Raw genomic sequence first — 20,141 nt, 5'->3', positions numbered from 1 at the left:
GTTAACTCTTTGTACATATAGGTATGCAGTATGCATGTATAAGTGCGTATAGGTATTCAAATTTCCAGTTAACAAGTAATATCAGCTCGCTTTGTTCCGGCCACGTCGGCCATTGCGTCGGCGACTTGGTCGGCGACGGCGGCGCTCGCGTTGACTCCCATCAGCCCGACGCGCACCGCCGCGCCCGCCGTCGGCCCCAGCCCGGGGGTTATCATGATGTTGTGCCTGGGAATTTTGATTTTTGAATAACACTACAGTTTGTGAGGAGACACTGGTGGCCTAGCGGTAAGAGCGTGCGACTTTCAATCCGGAGGTCGCGGGTTCAAACCCCGACTCGTACCAATGAGCTATTTTGTATGAAATATCAGTTGATATTTACCAGTCGCTTTTAGTGAAGGAAAACATCGTGAGGAAACCGGATTTATCCCAATAAGGCCTAGTTTCCCTCTCTGGGTTGGAAGGTCAGATGGCAGTCGTTTCAATAAAAACTAGTGCCTACGTCAATTCTTGGGATTAGTTGTCAAGCGAGCCCCAGGCTCCCAAGAGCCGTATCAAAATGCCGGGATAACGCGAGGTAGAAGAAGACTACAGTGTGTGAGGTTAGCAGTAAAGAGTACCTATTGGTCTCATACTCGTCACTGTAGGTACCTACAGTACAATGTACCTACAGTGACGAGTATGAGACCAAGTGTGCCAATGAGGGGGGAGGGGTCAAAAAACCTAGAAATTCGTGTGATGTACTTAATGGACGACCCCTTAAAAACCAGGAATACTAGACAGTAACCCTAAAAATAAAAAAAACAACCGGTTGCACTCCGGGAGTGCCGGCAGAAGTGAAAACTCAATGATGTTGTAACAGTTTTTCGATCAGGTCACGTGTCCGTCTTACGTCTACGCAGTCGCGAGTTTAACATTTTTTTCCCCATCACAAAAAGTGCACAGCGCTGCTAAAGAAGTATTCACTTCAAAAGTGTAACTTAATTACGTGTCCCTCAACTGAGCCACGAACTTATTATGCCCCAGTCCGTCAGGCAGCAGTACAGTGGTGACCGCCGCCATGCGGTCCTCGGGTTTCCGCACGAGGAACTCGAACCCGTGCGAACTTTAGGTTTAACCGGCTAACCCCGGGTTAGTGGGATGGTGCAAGTGGCGCTTAGAAGACTTACGTGTCCCTCAACTGAGCCACGAATTTATTATGCCCCAGTCCGTCAGGCAGCAGGACGGTGGTGACCGCCGCCATGCGGTCCTCGGGTCTCCGCACGAGGAACTGGAAGCCGTGCGCGCGCAGGCGGGCGTGCAGGCGCGCGGCCACGGCGCCGTGGCGCGCCCACGCGCGCGGGAGCGACTCGCGCGCGAGCTGCGTGAGGCACGCGCGCAGGGCCCAGAGGAGGGGGAAACTCAGTGTGTGGTGGTAGCTGGTGGAATATAGGGGAGGATTATACGCAACGCCTAATTAACCGATTCGTTACGTGTTCCATTTTCGAAAACTTTTGGCTGTGACGCGGAACAATCATTTCTTGACACGGCAGCCATGCCATATGTTGACACACTCCTCCCGTGTCATACGCCACACGTAAAAAACATTGATGACATGGCAGGCGTGTCATCAGCCCCGAATCGGTTAACAAATTTAGGACCTAATGAAAGTATTAAAATGATTTCTAGCTTGCTGGGAATTAATTCCTCAAAACGCTTTTTTGGATCTAATTTGAGTTGCCATACGAATAAATATAAATACTTACAAGAACGTGTCGTCGTAACAATTCCACTGCTGAGCCAACAGCTTCATGTCGAAGTAAAATGGCGGCTCGTGCTTTCGGTTATTTATTTTTGCCCTGAAAAAACGATTCAAATGTACCTATTATTTTCCGACAAAATTAAATATTATAAACTTTTACTTCCTATTATTAGTTAACTCACTCTGCACGGGAGCTGAAAGCCACGGGGGCTACACCAGCCGGCCCGCTCAGCGCCTTCTGGCACGCGGCGTAGACGCCGTCCACGCCCCATGCGTCCATCAGGAATGGCTCCGCTCCCAGGGACACCACTGTGTCTACTAGCAGCAGAGCTCCGTATCTATAAAATAGAGAAGCATGACACCAATTTTTAAACAAGCAGATACGTCTGCGAGCGAAATTCCAAATTTTTATTTTAAAATTTGGAAAGGTTACGCTTTGTAAAGAAAAAGTTACGCTTTCGGCAGCTTTGAAACCGCAACCACCGCAATCCGTACGTTGCTCTTAACCAATTGAGCTACGGAAGCCTACCAGAACCTCGTGAATTTTTCCATTCCTTCCCTTATGTACCTATACACACCTTTGGGGTGGCGTGAGGCATCTACCGATACGGAGGTTGCGGGTTCATGTCCTGCCGGAAGCATAACTTATTCCATTCTTAACCGCCTTCAAAAAAAAGGAGGTTCTCTTTTTTTCCTTTAATATCAAATTTATACATAGAAGCATACACAGAGATAGAAAGCAAAACTAGTAGCCTAGCAGTTCTAACACCCGTGCTGATATTTGAATATAGGGTCTACAGTATACATGCTCGTACAATCTAACTTTCTGCTTGCCAAAAAATAAGGTGACAACAACGAATTATAGCTGAAGAGAGATGAAAATGGACGATACACAAAACTAACATATTTCAGTTTCAGTTTCACACGCGTGTGTAGTCAAAATTGCTATCTTTGCAGGCCTCTGAACACAACACTAAAGGATGACTCACGTTAGACCCGGCCGTGTCCGAGCCGGAGCTTCCGGCGCATCGTTTTCTATGGAAAGCATCACATGATCACCTGTGATGTCATAGAAAAGTAAGCTCCGGAAGCCCACAGACACAGCCCGGTCTAACGTGAGTCATCCTTAAAGTGGAAGTACCTCCACGATCCTCAGGATTGGGTCCACAAACCCTATTCTGGAATAAATAAAGTAATCACCTATGGCAGAGGTCTCCCAGTCCCACGATGCTCTGCAGCGTCCCGGTGGAGGAGTCGCCGTGGGTGATGAAGAGGCCGGCGGGGCGGTGCCGCTCCAGAGCCGACTCCAACTCCTCAAGGGAGAACGTCGTAAAAGTAATCACCTATGGCAGAGGTCTCCCAGTCCCTCGATGCTCTGCAGCGTCCCGGTGGAGGAGTCGCCGTGGGTGATAAAGAGGCCGGCGGGGCGGTGTCGCTCCAGGGCCGACTCCAACTCCTCAAGGGAGAACGTCGTGAAAGTAATCACCTATGGCAGAGGTCTCCCAGTCCCTCGATGCTCTGCAGAGTCCCGGTGGAGGAGTCGCCGTGGGTGATGAAGAGGCCGGCGGGGCGCTGTCGCTCCAGAGCCGACTCCAACTCTTCAAGGGAGAACGTCGTGAAAGTAATCACCTATGGCAGTGGTCTCCCAGTTCCTCGATGCTCTGCAGCGTGCCTGTGGAGGAGTCGCCGTGGGTGATGAAGAGGCCGGCGGTGCGGTGTCGCTCCAGAGCCCCAACTCTTCAAGGGAGAACGTCGTGAAAGTAATCACCTATGGCAGAGGTATCCCAGTCCCTCGATGCTCTGCAGCGTCCCGGTGGAGGAGTCGCCGTGGGTGATGAAGAAACCGGCGGTGCGGTGCCGCTCCAGAGCCGACTCCAACTCCTCAAGGGAGAACGTCGTGAAAGTAATCACCTATGGCAGAGGTCTCCCAGTCCCTCGATGCTCTGCAGCGTACCAGTGGAGGAGTCGCCGTGGGTGATGAAGAGGCCGGCGGGACGGTGCCGCTCCAGAGCCGACTCCAACTCCTCAAGGGAGAACGTCGTGAAAGTAATCACCTATGGCAGAGGTCTCCCAGTCCCTCGATGCTCTGCAGCGTACCAGTGGAGGAGTCGCCGTGGGTGATGAACAGGCCGGTGGGGCGGTGCCGCTCCAGGGCCGACTCCAACTCTTCAAGGGAGAACGTCGTGAAAGGCTCCGAGGTTCTGATTGTCTCCACTTTGATGCCTGAGCATGAAAATGCATGAAAATAGAATAATTGCAATTAACTACATGGTGCTTTAGAGGCCGGGTATGGCGAATCGTCACTAAAATCATTTTGGTGGCAATATTTTTAATAAATTTCAATGAGGAGACCATTAAAAAAACAATGGATGCCCAGCAATCGGTGCTGATAGCCCGGACCACACGTTTCTCAGGTCAAATTCTGAGCAGCAATGGGTACGGGCTCGCGCACACGGGCATTTTGTACCGTCGGTGGATAGCGATGCATATTAGCCATAGCGAGAGGAGTTCCATAGTCGTTCCGACCCGCTGACCGGTATTAGTACCAGCTTGCTTCCATCCGTTAAAGCTTGTGGCAACCCACTGGCTTTTTGTACCGTCGGCGGAAGGTATCTAAAGAAGGTAGGTATCTCCGACTTCGGGAGTTCCATAGTCCTTGGTGCTTGGTAGTGACTCACCATATCTCCCGGTAATGTCCCATATAACCATTCCAGTCGCAGAATCATCAAAGTGGTAACTAAATGTCAGATGTGTCGTAACAGAGTCCACACAATGTGTCTAGAATTGTTTCGAAACAAAGTGTCGTCGCCGTGTGTACACTTTTCCGTAACAAGGTGTCGACACATTTGTGTGCACTTTGCGTGCGGTTTGCGACTAAATCTGACAGCAAATTTGTGACAGCAAATGTCAATATAAAATACCTCTTGAAAACCAAGGTTTGTCAAACTACTATTAGTGTCTCGTGTGCTCGTAAGTAATTCTAGTAAGTCATCATGGGCGATGCAAATGATAATAATCGACCAAAACCATATAAACACCCAACACCCGTCAACCTTTTACAGAAAAGTTTTTAAAGAAATGCAATAAGCTACTTAGGTCAGCCAACGAATGCTCCAAAAAGTTGTAGAGGGAAATGCTCGGAACACAATTTTTGACTCTGTAACTTGGTTTGGACAAGTTAGGAGGTGAACATATCAAAAGTCCCCGGCCGTAGCCCTTGAGCTGGGGGAAGAGAGGGGGCTTTGAATGTCCCATTTTCCGGTTTTTCGATTATATCTCGGAAACTATGCATCTTAGCGACATGGCCACTTATACAAAATGAAAGATAATTTAATTTGTTACAAGTTTATTCAGTCAATTTTTTCGATATGTTGAATAGTTTTTGAGATATCCGCTCTTGAAAGTTTATTTAGGGCTCTCAATTTTATCTTGATATATCTACATCAGTGAAGGTGCTAGGCCGTGTATGGTATCGTTTTCGTATAAATCTGGCTTGCTGAATCCATTTAAGGTATCACATTGACACCATTCCACAAAATAAAATAAAAAACTTTTTAGGGTTCCGTACCTCAAAAGCAAAAAACGGAATCCTTATAGGATCACTCGTGCGTACAGACGCATGTCTGTCTGTCTGAGTACACAAAATAGTTCTTTACCTATAGATGACAGGAAAACCTATTAGAAATGTGCAGTCAAGCGCGAGTCGGACTTAATGTACGGAACCCTTAATACGCGAGTCCGACTCGCACTTGGCCGGTTTTTTTTAAACTCCTCTTGACGCTTAACCGCTGAACCGATTTCGTTGAAATTTGGTATAGAAATAGTTTGCGTCCCGGAACAGGACATAGGATAGATCTTATAACCAAAATCATCTTTTGAAGGTGTGAAAAGTGGCGTGGAAATTTGTACGGGAAATCAATAACCGCTGAACCGATTTATATTAAATTTGGGATGGTCTACATCTTTGATTTAGTTAAAAATGATAAAAAAAACATGACTTCAAACCTAAACTTAAACAGTATTAACTTCAAGAAGTCAATTCTGAATTCCCCCCTACACCTCATTTCACACCTTTAAAGGATGATTTTTGAGATAACTTATTATGTCCTGTCTCGGGACTCAATATATATGTGTACTAAATTTAAATTAAAACTGTTCAGCAGTTTAAGCGTGAAGAGGAGTTTAAAAGAAAGTACATGTTTTTACTTTGGAATGGTGTCAATGTGATACCATAACTATATTTGGTACTGCGAATTTATACGAAAACGATACCAAACATGGCCTCGTAGCTTTACTGTTGTAGAAGTCAAAATAAAATTGAGAGCCCTAAATTCTTATTACTTGACCAAACTTGTGTAGAAGGAAAAGGAAAAATAAAAGTCTTCGGCAGGAATATAAGACACAAATATAACTTTTTTTTTGCGTTAGTATTTCAATCATCAAATATAAACATACCTTGATTATATCATTCTAGTGAGATCCTCACAGATAAACAAAAACATTTACTTAAAAAATTACAAGGTCGAAATGTCACGGAACTTGTGAGAGTAATATGTGAAAAATAAAAACTTTTATGACAAAAAAATCTGGACACAATTTAAGAAGCATCCCATTGCGTCGAGGAATCATCTGTATTTTTGCTTGTTTCATTACCTCCTCGCTTCTTTTTTTGTCCTTTGTATTCTGTAGCAATTTGTTAGATCTGAAAATAAAGATAACTTGCGTCGTCACGGATGTCGATTTATAGGTTTTAGGGAGTGCAGAATTCGAAAACGATGATCATTTTATAATCCAAGATGGCGGCTACGTATTTTGTCATAAAAGTCGTCATGAATATCGTTTTATAGGTTTTAGGAAGTGCCGATTTCGAAAATGATGACCAGTTTGGAATCCAAGATGTGTGCCGTGCACTTTGTCATAAAAGTCGTCATGGATATCGTTTTATAGGTTTTAGGGAGTGCAGAATTCGAAAATGATGACCATTTTAGATTCCAAGATGTCTGCCGTGCACTTTGTCATATAAGCCGTCATAGATGTTGATTTATATCCGCATTCGACATGGTCGACCATAATATTCTCATAGCGAAACTGGAGTTCTACGGCATTAGAGGCCAGGCCTTAAATCTTATAAAATCTTACTTTCACAATAGAACTCAATTTGTGGAAATTACAAACGTAGAAGGTAAATATGAGAATGTTATCAAATCCAAATCAATCAAACTAATGCGAGGAGTACCACAGGGTTCTATCCTGGGCCCAGTCTTTTTTGTGCTTTACACTAACGACCTGATACAATTTATAAGCAAAGAAATTCCGGATATCGGCCTAATAGTTTTTGCAGATGATACCAATGCAATTGTAAGCGCTAGTTCACTTGAGGCTCTGAACAGAAAGGCGAATCGAGTGCTGGAATTATTTGACTGGTGGTTTAGCTGTAACTACCTGAAGGTGAACCCAGGTAAAATCTGAGTTATGCTCTTGAGGTCTACAGTCAGGCAAAGAGACCATTTGAATCTGTCGTTCTGTGGCGATAAAATAGAAAACGTAAGCAGTGTAAAGTTTCTCGGTACTCATATAGACGATTTACTTACGTGGAAAAACGAACTCGTAAGCATAGTAAACTCCATTAGCTCGGCTTGTTATATCTTACGAAGCTTACGGAACATAGTGGAGCAAAGATACCTCAAGATGATATACTATGCACTGGTGGAATCAAAACTTCGTTATAGTGTCAAGTGCTGGGGGAATAGCTATGAGTATAACATGAACAAAGCCTTTGTTATCCAAAAACGAGCCATGAGGACTATAGTGCGTATTCCACAAACTGAGTCCTGCAAGGAATATTTCATAAATCTCAAAATACTTACTGTCCCGTGTCTGTACATCCTTCTGCTCCTCACTGACTTGGTCAAAAGTCTAAAGGAGTACGAGACCAATGAAGAGAGGGAGACACGTGTAAGTACTAGAAGAAAATACCTACACTGTAAACTGCAGCCTAAACTTAATATAGTCACTCATTGCGCAGAATTTCAGAGTGTGCAGCTCTACAACAAGCTTCCCAGTGAGTGGAGGAATATCGATAGCCTTGTTATCTTTAAAAATAAATTAAAAACACTGCTGCTGAAAGAGTGCTTTTATTCTATAGTGGAGTTTACAACCTACCTTAGTAATTTGTCTTCGTAATGTTGGTATTAACTATTTTAGATAAATACGTATGATATTGTACTGCATGTTAGATTTTAAAATTCCTACATTTAAGGACCTAGATTTAAGCAACTTAGTATGTAGTTATATTCAAATACAATTGTCACATTGTTCATGAATAAATAAATAATAATAATAAATATAGGTGTTAGGAAGAGCAGATTTCGAAAATGATGACCATGACCAACAAAACGACATCCATGTCGACTTTTAACATAGTACATGGCCGCCATCTTGGATTCCAAAATAGTTATTATTTTCTAAATCTGCGCCCCCCAAAACCTATAAAACGACATCCATGACGACTTTTATGACATAGTGCATGGCCGCCATTTTGGAATCGAAAATGGTTATCGTTTTCGAAATCTGCGCCCCCCAAAACCTATAAAACGACACCCATGACGACTTTTATGACATAGTGCATGGCCGCCATTTTGGATTTCAAAATGGTCATCATTTTCTAAATCGGGGCCCCCTAAAACCCATAAAACGACATCCATGACGACTTTTATGACATAGTGCATAGCCGCCATTTTGGAATCGAAAATGGTTATCATTTTCGAAATCTCCGCCCCCCAAAACCTATAAAACGACACCCATGACGACTTTTATGACATAGTGCATGGCCGCCATTCTGGATTCCAAAATGGTCATCATTTTCGAAAGCGGGGCCCCCTAAAACCTATAAAACGACATCCATGACGACTTTTATGACAGTGCATGGCCGCCATCTTGGAATCCAAAATGGTCATCGTTTTCGAAATCTGCGCCCCTTAAAACCTATAAAACGACACCCATGACGACTTTTATGACATAGTGCATGGCCGCCATTCTGGATTCCAAAATGGTCATCATTTTCGAAAGCGGGGCCCCCTAAAACCTATAAAACGACATCCATGACGACTTTTATGACATAGTGCATGGCCGCCATCTTGGAATCCAAAATGGTCATCGTTTTCGAAATCTGCGCCCCTTAAAACCTATAAAACGACACCCATGACGACTTTTATGACATAGTGCATGGCCACCATTTTGGAATCCAAAATGGTCATCATTTTCTAAATCTGCGCCCCCCAAAACCTATAAAACGACACCCATGACGACTTTTATGACATAGTGCATGGCCGCCATTTTGGATTTCAAAATGGTCATCATTTTCTAAATCGGGGCCCCCTAAAACCTATAAAACGACATCCATGACGACTTTTATGACATAGTGCATGGCCGCCATCTTGGAATCCAAAATGGTCATCATTTTTTAAATCTGCGCCTCCTAAAACCTATAAATCGACACCCATGACGACTTTTATGGCATAGTGCATGGCCGCCATTTTGGATTCCAAAATGGTCATCATTTTCAAAATTGGGGCCCCCTAAAACTTATAAAACGACATCCATGACGACTTTTATGACACAGTGCATGGCCGCCATTTTGGAATCCAAAATGGTCATCATTTTCTAAATCTGCGCCCCCCAAAACCTATAAAACGACACCCATGACAACTTTTATGACAAAGTATTTGGCTACCATCTGCATGCAAGACATTTCTATTATTTTTACGTACAAAAATGGCCCCCTGTCAACTTCCAACCGAGATTTAATCGATAATTTATTCGATTAATGTTCAGATTAATTCAATTTCAATCTATGTTAGGTCAACTTAGGTCGACTAAACTAATCGTGATTAAAATTTGAGGATAAACTTTTTTTATTCCATTAATTAGCGCCACTTGCACCATTCCACTAACCCGGGGTTAACTGGTTAAACCTGGGTTAGTGGGACGGTGCAAGTGGGCCTTAGTCGAATAAACAGTTAATCTATTAAGTCCCATCTCTGACCACGTCATTTTTACACTTTGAGAATATCTGAAAACAAATGAACACAAGGAGCCATTTTGCAAATCCAGTAACTTTGTTATTACTTTTGACAGCGCGTGTCATGTGTCTACACAGAGTCGACACAAAGTCGAAACATTTGCGACTACTTTATAACTGCAATATTTCTCAGCCTTAAACAATATTTATACATCATAATTAACAAGTTTCGTAGTACGTAAAGCGTTATTTCTGTTATCTAAGTATATTATACGCATCGAAGTACTAAAAATGCATCAAATAATATATTTATGAACACAAGCACTGAGAAGTAAACAATTTCATTTCCGGCTAAACTAAAACAATGTGGTGGCGCGTTGATTATATTACACTTAGTTTATCAAATCACTCGAACAGTTTAATTCCCCATAATAATTGAAGTCCTATTGTAATATAAATGCAAACAATATATAATTACGTCTTGTAATCCGTTTTAGAGATGGCGTATTAATGTCACTTATTTTTATTTAACTATTTTTCCATCTGACAGTTTCCATTTGACAGGAACAAAATGAACGAATGAACGAATGATTTTGGCATAAAGTAGTCGCAAACTAGTAACAATGTGTGCACACGGCGACCACACTTTATGTCACTTTGTGTCATGTGTCGACCCTTCCCCATTTCTGGTAACTGTGTCGACACGGCGACGACTCTGCGACTGGAATTGTGACCGAAACAGACGGTGTCGACACAAGATGTGTCTACACCGCGTCGTAACGGCGACTGGAAATGGTTGTATGGGGTCCTTGGCCCTCTCGTCCCAGATCCCGCGGCTGGGCACGAGCAGCAGCTCCCCAGGCGCGAGCAGGTTGCTGATGACCGTCTCCATGCCAACCTACCCGGACCAACTGACCGGCAGTACCAGCTTGCTTCCATCCGAGAAAGAGTCTGGCAGCCCTGGCTTATTGTACCGTCAGCGGAAGGTCACGCGTAGGTATCTCCGAGTTGGAGTTTCATAGTCCTTCCATGGTACTTGAGAAGAAGAAGAGTATTCTATCTATAAGAGTATTCTATCTATCTACTTGGTAGCGACTCACCATATCTCCTGGCCATGTCCTTGGCCCTCTCGTCCCAGATCCCGCGACTAGGCACGAGTAGCAGCTCCCCCGGCGCGAGCAGGTTGCTGATAACTGTCTCCATGCCAGCGTGCCCGGACCCGCTGACGGCTAGCACCAGCTTGCTTCGTGTTTGGAACGCGTATTGGATTCCGGCGCGGATGTCGGCCATTACCTGAAAATGCAGAAACACAGTGAACGCGCAGGCCCGTCACAATAGGTAATTGGTTCGACGTTAAAGAGAGCTTTCACATATTAATTTTTTAACAAGCAGAAAACGTTGAGGTAAAAACCGCCAGGCTAAAGTGGGACTGGGCAGGCCATGTACGACGCATGCACCCACAGAGGTGGGCTAAACTAGCCACGGAGTGGGTGCCACAATGTAAACGCCGGCAAGGTCGACCTAAGAGGAGATGGCGGGACGACCTGGACACATTTCTCAGCAACTGGACAGAGGCTGCACTTAATCGGGAGGATTGGAGGTCTAGGGGGGAGGCCTTTGCCCAGCAGTGGGACACCTTATAGGCTTTATAATAAAAACTTTTTACAAAAAAAAGAAAACCGACTTCAAAAAGGATGAAATAAAATATTATCCTTTTTAAGTCTATGCGTTACCAACTGATATGTTTGAAGTCGGTGCCAAGCCAACTTTTGAAGCATACCATGATTTTGGTGCGATTCGATAAGGATGTACCTACGTTGGATTGCCTTACACGACGACAATGAACGTACTTTCTGTAGGTACAGTCGACGTTAAAAATATGTTTACACTTTTCGTCTTATAACAAAAGAGTAAGGTGCAAAAGTGTAAACATATTTTTGACGGCGACTGTACCTAAGAACACACGATCAAACCTTCTTGGCACAGTCCGTATCAAATATAAAACAATTCAAGGAATTTACTTTCTTGCCAAATTTCACCTAAAGCGGTTCAGTTGTTTAGCCATGAAAAGGCGACAAAGAGGCAGACAGAATTACTTACACATTTATAATTAGTTATTAGTACAGTTCTAATGGGATTTATAGTCATAAAGCTGATTATTTTTGACGGGTATTGTTACTACTTGGCTTGGCACCGACTTCAAACATATCAGTTGGTAACGCATAGACTTAAAAAGGATAATATTTTATTTCATCCTTTTTGAAGTCGGTTTTCTTTTTTTGTAAAAAGTTTTTATTTTTCCATTTTTAGTTTTAACGCATTGTTAAGAGCGCGACGCATGAATGAAAAACGACATCATGATTAACACTAAATTCGTGTATCTACTTTAATAAATATGTAATCAGGAATTTTCTCGAGTCCGTCTGGGAAATTATAATTCCTGTCACTACACTAAATCCATCCTCCGCCCCGCCACTGACCCAATCCCTCAACCCCCCCGATCAACCCCTGATCCATGTACCCCTCGGCCCTGAACCAGCAGCCCTTCAACCACCATTACCCGACCCCTTAACTCCTAACCCTAACCCCCGATCAGTAGCCTTACCAGCTTAGCAAGAGTTTGACATTGATTTATTCGCTAGCGTGTGTGTAACTTACTTTCTTTGCATCTCGCTCGTACTGGCATATTAGTGCGAGCGAGATGCATAAAAAGTAAGTTACGAAGACGTTAGCGTCGCTAACTTAGCGAATATGTCAATGTCAAACTCGTGGTAAGGCTACACTTGCACTACATCAAATTGGCGGTGTTCGGAAGCAAATGCTCGAGTTACTTTAGAAAACACCGAAATCACTTTACACGTGCCTTTAAAAACTGAGGAGTTCCCTCAATTCCTCATGGATTCCATCATCAGAACAGAACCAAAAATAATATGGAAACACCTAGGAGGCAACTCCTTCCAAACAAAAAAAGATTTACTCAAATCGGATCACAGGTGCCGGAGTAATCGCTGAACATACTACATTTAAAATCATCATCATTATCATCAAAACAATCATCATCATCAGGTCTACTTCATCAAAGTGGTGGTTTTCGGGAGAAAATGCTCGACTTGCTTAAGAAAACACCCAAATCACCATGCATGGGCCTTTAAAAATTGAGGAGTTCCCTCAATTCCTCATGGATCCCATCATCAGAACAGAGCCAAATTAAAATGGGACCAACTCGGAGGTAGCTCCTTTCAAACAAAAAAAGAATTACTCAAATCGGACTACGGATGTCGGAGTAATCGGTGAACGTACATAGAAAAAAAAAAAATAGCCACAGCCGAATACAGAACCTCCTCCTTCTATGTAATGGAAGTCGGTTAAAAAACAAGCAGAAACGTCTACGAACGATGCTATAAGCTTAGAATAAAATCAAAAGTGGAAAAATTACTGTCTTGCGTGAGACTTGAACTCACGGCCTCTGGATCGATACTCCAGCGCTCTGCCATCTGAGCCACCAAGACCTCATCCATAGCCAGCAAATGTTTCCACCATATTATGGGTCAAGGGGACCCTAGCGACATCTACCGTAAGAGTGTTACAATTCTTAAACTACCGGAGTTCCAAGTCATATTGGAAATTCACCAGTTACGATGTGCTACCCATACTAATTTTAATTTTTAACAAGCAGAAACGTCTGCGAACGATGCTACTTATTAGGCGTTTTCACATTCTCCGACTCGATGTCGGATAGAAGCAAAATGTATGTACATATGATCAAAAACATAAGTTCAAATTAAGAATATGCGTCGTTGTTGACTCCGCCGGCAAAAGAATTGAGATCTATATTCGTCACCTTACCAATCGTCACAAGTAAGTCGGCAATAGCCCATCATCATCATCTTCCTCGCGTTGTCCCGGCATTTTTGCCACGGCTCATGAGAGCCTGGGTCCGCTTCAACTAATCCCAAGAATTACTTGTGCACTAATTTTTACAAAAGCGACTGCCATCTAACCTTCCAACCCAGAGGGTTAACTAGGCCTTATTGGGATTAGTCCGGTTTCCTCACGATGTTTTCCTTCACCGAAAAACGACTGGTAAATGTCAAATGATATTTCGTACATTAAGTTCCGAAAAACGCATTGCATCGCGACCTCCGGATTGCAAGTCGAACGCTCTTACCGCTATACAGCGCTATATATATATAGGATGCTTCCTGTAACATGAGCAATAAATTAAACTAAAGGCTGTACTCCTCAAACTGACCAACATTTGTTCAGCAACTTTTAAAAATTATGAATCCTGTAGACTTCCTCTTTTTCATACAAAATAAATATTGCCTTCAATGTACGCTGACATCAGTGTGTTTGACGTTACTTGTCACGCTTTTAACATAACAAAATTTGCAATACATTGCGTCTTAGAATAAACTTTAAAGTATAATAAAATTCAAAACACGAGTTATTTTCAAAAGTTGCTGAAAAAATGTTGGTCAGTTTGAGGAGTACAGTCTACAGATTAATTTATTGCTCCTGTTACACAAACGAAACAGAAAACACACTGTATAAGTAATAGCCCATCATGAAGCCTATTATTGCACTTCTATTCAGATGAAATAGGAAAGTAATTATCCATTTAACAACTATAAAGCTATTATCCCACCCCGAATGGTCAGAGATTACACTTCATTAACACCCCAAATGACCTAGAAAGCTAAGTCAAGGCAAGTATTTATCTCATTAAGCAATTACAATTAGAAGTGTTATATCCTTTTATGAAATTATGAGGAAATCCCAATTAGTGCTGTTTAGGCATTCATTGTAAGAGGTTTGCACGCGAGGGCAGATAACTTATCGGTTTGGTAATAAAATTGATAATTGGTCAAATGACCAATAACTACGAACTATATAAATATATAGTTCGTAGTTTCCTAATAGAGCTCGACGGCTAATCCTATTGTCTATTGTTATTGTTAAGTAAAACCGCACGTGCTACTTACCTGCAAAAAAGGGTCTTCTTTATTCTATTTGGCACCTGAGCGCGGGCTAGTCCAACGGTCAAAAACCAGTGTAGGATAACGCGCCTTTGTTACGCATCTCAATGACACATTTTAGACTGGTTCTGTAGCGTTCGACTCGCCGGCACTTAGTAACCGAAGTACTGGGTGCATGCGAGTTGAACGGACCACACACATCGTTACTCGGTCCTGCGCGGATTCACGCCAGTGTTCACTGACGCCGAGCTTTCAGAGATCTGGCCGCGTAGCCAAGATGCCAATCGCTAACGCTCCGTAGCGATCGAAACGCAACTGTCACTGTCACACTAATGTGGAAGAGTGATAGAGATACATAATGCTTTTCGTTGTCGAAGCGATAGCGATTGTAACCTTGGCTAGGGGGCCTGTCTCCACTCAATCCGCCCACCGAAACACTTCAGGACGACCTACAGGACGGCGTCCAGTCGGTCGACCCAAGTATGCTCTCTTTACTTAACCCATTCTTTCGAGGAGTTCGCATTATTTGGTTCGGCTACGAGTTCTTCGATTTCGACATTTTCAGAATGTGCAGCCACGAATACGCAAAAAAAAAATTGTTAGATACCTATCTTATCAATTTCAGCGAATATTGGCGGCACAGTTAAACATGACATTGTTCAGTATACCTAACCTACGTGTAGTACTCGGCGCAGGCTGGCGATATCACAAGTGCCGTTAGGGCCTCTGCCACACAGGGCCACGGGTCGCTTGGCCCCCGGGCCAGTAAACACTCACGTTATAGTACTCGGCGCAGGCTGGCGATATAACAGGGGAAGTTAGGGCCTCTGCCACACAGGGCCACGGGTCGCTTGGCCCAGGGCCAGTAAACACTCACGTTATAGTACTCGGCGCAGGCTGGCGATATAACAGGGGCCGTTAGGGCCTCTGCCACACAGGGCCACGGGTCGCTTGGCCCCCGGGCCAGTAAACACTCACGTTATAGTACACGGCGCAGGCTGGCGATATAACAGGGGCCGTTAGGGCCTCTGCCACACAGGGCCACGGGTCGCTTGGCCCCCGGGCCAGTAAACACTCACGTTATAGTACTCGGCGCAGGCTGGCGATATAACAGGGGCCGTTAGAGCCTCTGCCACACAGGGCCACAGGTCGCTTGGCCCTGGGCCACACATCATCGGCTTCGAGAACTGCCTGTCAGGAGTCACGGGCGCTGCGACTGTCAGCTCGTAGGACGCCATTGCTGAAAATCAAGTTACAAATAAGTAAACAGAACTGAAAAAACGATATATTTTGTGCTTGATATAAAAAAATCCACATGGATAGTGTAATTTTAGGGGGGGTCAAAAATCGTCAAAAATCGATGACGTAATTTATGGACAGCCCCAAGGTAGGTACTATATTTTTGATGCCATATTCTGGAAAATACTATATTCCACCAAAAGTTGGCAAAACCCTATCCATAACCCCTTGATCGAGTTTGCTTGTAATTTGATGAATGAAATATAATGCCCTCAACTACAATTTTACCTAATTTCTTTTAATTAAAACAAATTTACTTAAGTTATTGTCTATCAAACTATCCTCTTGTAGTTTTTAAATAACATCGAAATGCCAGGACGTGACCCTAGCCAGTCGTGTGTTCCAAGTTGAATGTAAGAACTGCGCTCCGCTCGCTCGTTCGATTATTGTCAGAATGACTAGGTTCAATGTCAGATGTCAATTATAATTAGCCGAACACTCTTGATTAAGTAATATTTGTTTACTTCGAGGATGAGTCACATTTGTTATTGTTATTTAAAAATCAGTTCGTCTCAAGAACCGTTATAGGTAGACAGTTAATATTTTGTGTTTATTTTTTATTTCTATAGTCTTATGACTGATTGTTATCAATCAGTATTTACAGGATTGCAGTCGTGACAGAGAGTGAAAGTGTCACCATAAACGTAATTTCTTTTTTTGTAAAATATGATATAGTCAGACCGTGAAAAGTCTGCAGCAATATTGATAGCCCACGCAGTGCAAGTGTCATTTTAAACGTCAAACTTCTATGAAATTATGACGTATAAATAACACTTACACTGCGTGGGCTATCAAATCCACTGCAGACTTTTCTTGGTGCGACTCTAAGTAGTTATTATACAAATTTATTCTCCTTTTTGGGATAGGTACTTGCAACAAGTAGATAACAAAATAAAATTCTAGTTTTGAAATGAAAGAAAGCAAAGAAAGGGGTCATCCATTAATTACGTCACACGTTTAGGGGGAGGGAGGGGGTCAAGAAAATGTGACATATTGTGACATGGGGGAGGGGGGAGACACAAACTTTGTGACGTCACTTTAACTTCATCAGTAACCGAAAATTTATTTAAATTGTTTTATTCGCTGTACATTTAAATAACAAGTTTTTAAAACGATAATCGTTTTTATTCGTTTAATTTTCTTTCCTAAGCAGTTTTGGGTTATAAAATTACTAATATTTATATCGTCAAAAATATTTTGATAAAATATTAATAATACTTAGGTACTTACTTAATTCGATTTGGCGATTTCGTAGAAAAAATGTGACGTCACACTAGGGGGGGAGGGGTTTGCCAAATGTGACCAAGCGTGACAAGGAGGGGGGGAGGGGTCAAAAAACCTAGAAATTGGTGTGACGTAATTAATGGATGACCCCAAAGTTCCAAACTATCAAGATTATAGACTTCATGGAATAATTTATAGGAACCTTAAAAAAACATCTTTATAATTGTATAAGTAACTTTATACTTAAATATGTTATCGCGGTATAACGTTTTTATTACACGACTGCCCTGCCCAAAAAAAAAGTAATGTTTTACCTTTTCGTTCGTTTTGTTTATGTTTTGCTATTTGTTATAGCATGAAATGCACTTTCATTTAAACTAAAATATTAATTTAAATAAATTAACAAAAAAAGCTCGTACCTATAGGTAAATAACCAGTTTAGATAATTATACATCTTGTCTGCATCTAAAATACTTACCCTTGTTCATTTCGTTGATTGAATATATTTGTATACACAAATATTTAAAGGTTCTACAAGCTGCACTCTACGAGAGATGACAAAGATCTAATGGAAGACGGATATTTATCGGCGGGAATCTCGGCCACAAATGAAGCCTACAAATTAACCTAGATTACCTAATACAAATTAAAGCAAGGAAACTTTACGGCACGCTTAAGAACGCTGACGACCGGTCTGGCTTAGTGACCCTGCCTGTAAAGCCGATGATCCTGGGTTCGAATCCCAGTAAGGGCATTTATTTGTGTGATGACACAGATATATTTGTTCCTGAGTCATCATGGTTGTTTTCTATATATAATATAATATCCTATATTTAAGTATTTATATATTACCTATATTGTATATCGTTGTCTGGGTACCCACAACACAAGCTTTCTTGAGCTTACTGTGGGACTTAGTCAATCTGTGTAAGAATGTCCTATAATATTTATTTATTTATTATTTAAGAAGGTTTTGACATTGTCCGATCCGATCTCGGGTATCGGATAGAAGTAAAATGTATCAATGTTTTTTCTGTAAGGTGCAGTGGGGCAATTTCGACTGCGGGATAATTTCAATACATAATTTTTTTACATTATTAACTAGAGTGCCATATACTCGTACCTACGTTGATGGCGAAAAAGATGTGTTGTGTATAACTCTAGTTAATAATGAACATAAAACATGGAAGATATTTCCATTATTTGAAATTACCCCGCAGTCGCTGCACATTATAAATCTTTTTTCATTTAAAAAATCTGCATGGCAAAAAATAACACAAAATCAAGAAAGGCGGATCATGCTAAAGGGCACTCTCAAACATCTGTCCTTCCCACAAGAGCCACATGACATCGGTGGTAAGCAGTCTCTGTAACCTATGAACGACTGCAAATCCAAATGTGTTACATGCGCGTTGCCGACCCTAACACTCTGCACCCTCGTTGAGCTCCGGCGACCTTACTCACCGGCAGGAACACAACACATAGGGTCTAGTGTTATTTATTGTCTGAGGTTTTCTGTAAGGTACCGGTACTTACTACTTTCCCAGTTGGGCTTTGCTCTAGATCTGGAATGACATCCGCTGTGCTGTGCCATACCACCAGACAAAGCGAGATGACATTCACAGTGCCCATGCCTCTCTTTTGGACATAGTTTAAAAGCTAAGGGCTTACCCGGGTCCGAGTATTTTCCTCGCGTTGGTGTGGTGAAAAATGTTGTGTTTCACTCGGTGGCAAAGTTTGTTTAACCCTTGTGCCTTATTTAAACCCTCGCAACGCTCAAGATTTCACTTTCGAACCACCAGCGTAGCGAGTTAATTTTGGTAATCTTTCGCTTACTCTGTTATCAATATTAGCACTAGGGGTTAAACAACAACTTAGCCCAAAACATAATAACAATTACATAACCTATGCACTAATAAGAAAATTAACATGACATCAATAACTATAGTAGAAGCCAAACGAACGTTCCGATGGGGTAATAAACCGAGCTGTCAACAAGAATGTGGCTAAAGGCGATATTGCTTTATCGATGAATTACGCTTGTTATGATAACTATGAAAATTAAAATTATTGTTAAATTTTTATTCATTGATATTTATTATATTATTTCTTTCTATGGTATTTATTATAAAGTTATAACTTATTAGCATATTTTTTCCTAAGAATGTTAAAAACTAACATAACCAATTGTTATTATAAAGTACTACCATCGAAAATCTGCGAAGGTTGCGACACGCATCCCTACGGAGTACGGGTAGTGGGGCGGAGCCGGCCTGAGGATTTATGGCCTCACCGGAACGTTCGTTTGGCCCGTATAATAGTGCACTTGACCTGTGATTGTGACTGAATGCTAACGAACATTTAAGCTAAAGTGAACCTTATATCACTCTATTGTGGTATGTTTTCATTTTTACATGTCGTTGGCAATTTTATTATCAAATTAAAATAGATTTTATTTTTAACAGGATAATAACCAGTTTTCTGTGTAGTTGTATTTGTTAGTGATTTTCCTAAATGAAATCAGAATGTGTGGCATCAGGTAGGTATATGTCTACTATCTAAACTAATATTATTCGGGCAGCAACTATTAAACAAACTTATCCCCATTCGCTTCAAGTTGGCCGTCAGCGACCGTTACATATTAGCGTCACAGGTACAACCAGGTACTGTCACAGAATAAGGGCTGATTTAGACGGCGCACGAACTCGCATGCGATTTTAGTTACATTGCGGGCTGTTGGTTACGTCCAATTCAACCAACCGATCAAAAACCGCAATGTAATGAAACTCGCATGCGAGTTCTCGCATCGTCTAAATAGGGCTTAAATAATAGTAGTAGCAAAGTACTAGGCACAGAAGACTGACTCTCTAACAAAACGCGT

The 20,141-nt window shown here is 42.2% G+C and overlaps 1 protein-coding gene and 1 long non-coding RNA gene across 2 annotated transcripts in view; both read right to left on the bottom strand.

The window, feature by feature from the left end:
* The window catches only part of LOC134674007 (uncharacterized), a 173,046-nt gene extending 154,304 nt beyond the window's left edge, over nucleotides 1-18,742 (bottom strand). Inside the window, exon 1 of the long non-coding RNA XR_010099542.1 lies at nucleotides 18,681-18,742. This is a non-coding gene — a long non-coding RNA (uncharacterized LOC134674007). The remainder of the gene's footprint in view (nucleotides 1-18,680) is intronic.
* On the bottom strand, nucleotides 69-15,977 carry LOC134674133 (alanine--glyoxylate aminotransferase-like). The gene is made up of 7 exons (XM_063532189.1): nucleotides 15,817-15,977; nucleotides 10,859-11,051; nucleotides 3,793-3,961; nucleotides 1,921-2,076; nucleotides 1,743-1,835; nucleotides 1,167-1,415; nucleotides 69-225 (listed from the first exon to the last, which is right to left on the bottom strand). The coding sequence occupies exons 1-7, from the start codon at nucleotides 15,973-15,975 to the stop codon at nucleotides 69-71; spliced, it is 1,176 nt and encodes a 391-aa protein (XP_063388259.1). The 5' UTR covers nucleotides 15,976-15,977.
* Nucleotides 18,743-20,141: the final 1,399 nt, after the last annotated feature.

The sequence above is a fragment of the Cydia fagiglandana genome, chromosome 19 (assembly GCF_963556715.1).
Source record: "Cydia fagiglandana chromosome 19, ilCydFagi1.1, whole genome shotgun sequence".
In the NCBI taxonomy this organism is placed as follows: Eukaryota; Metazoa; Arthropoda; class Insecta; order Lepidoptera; family Tortricidae; genus Cydia; species Cydia fagiglandana.
The sequence above is the reverse complement of the archived record's forward strand: the minus strand, read 5'-3'. Positions and strand labels throughout refer to the sequence as shown.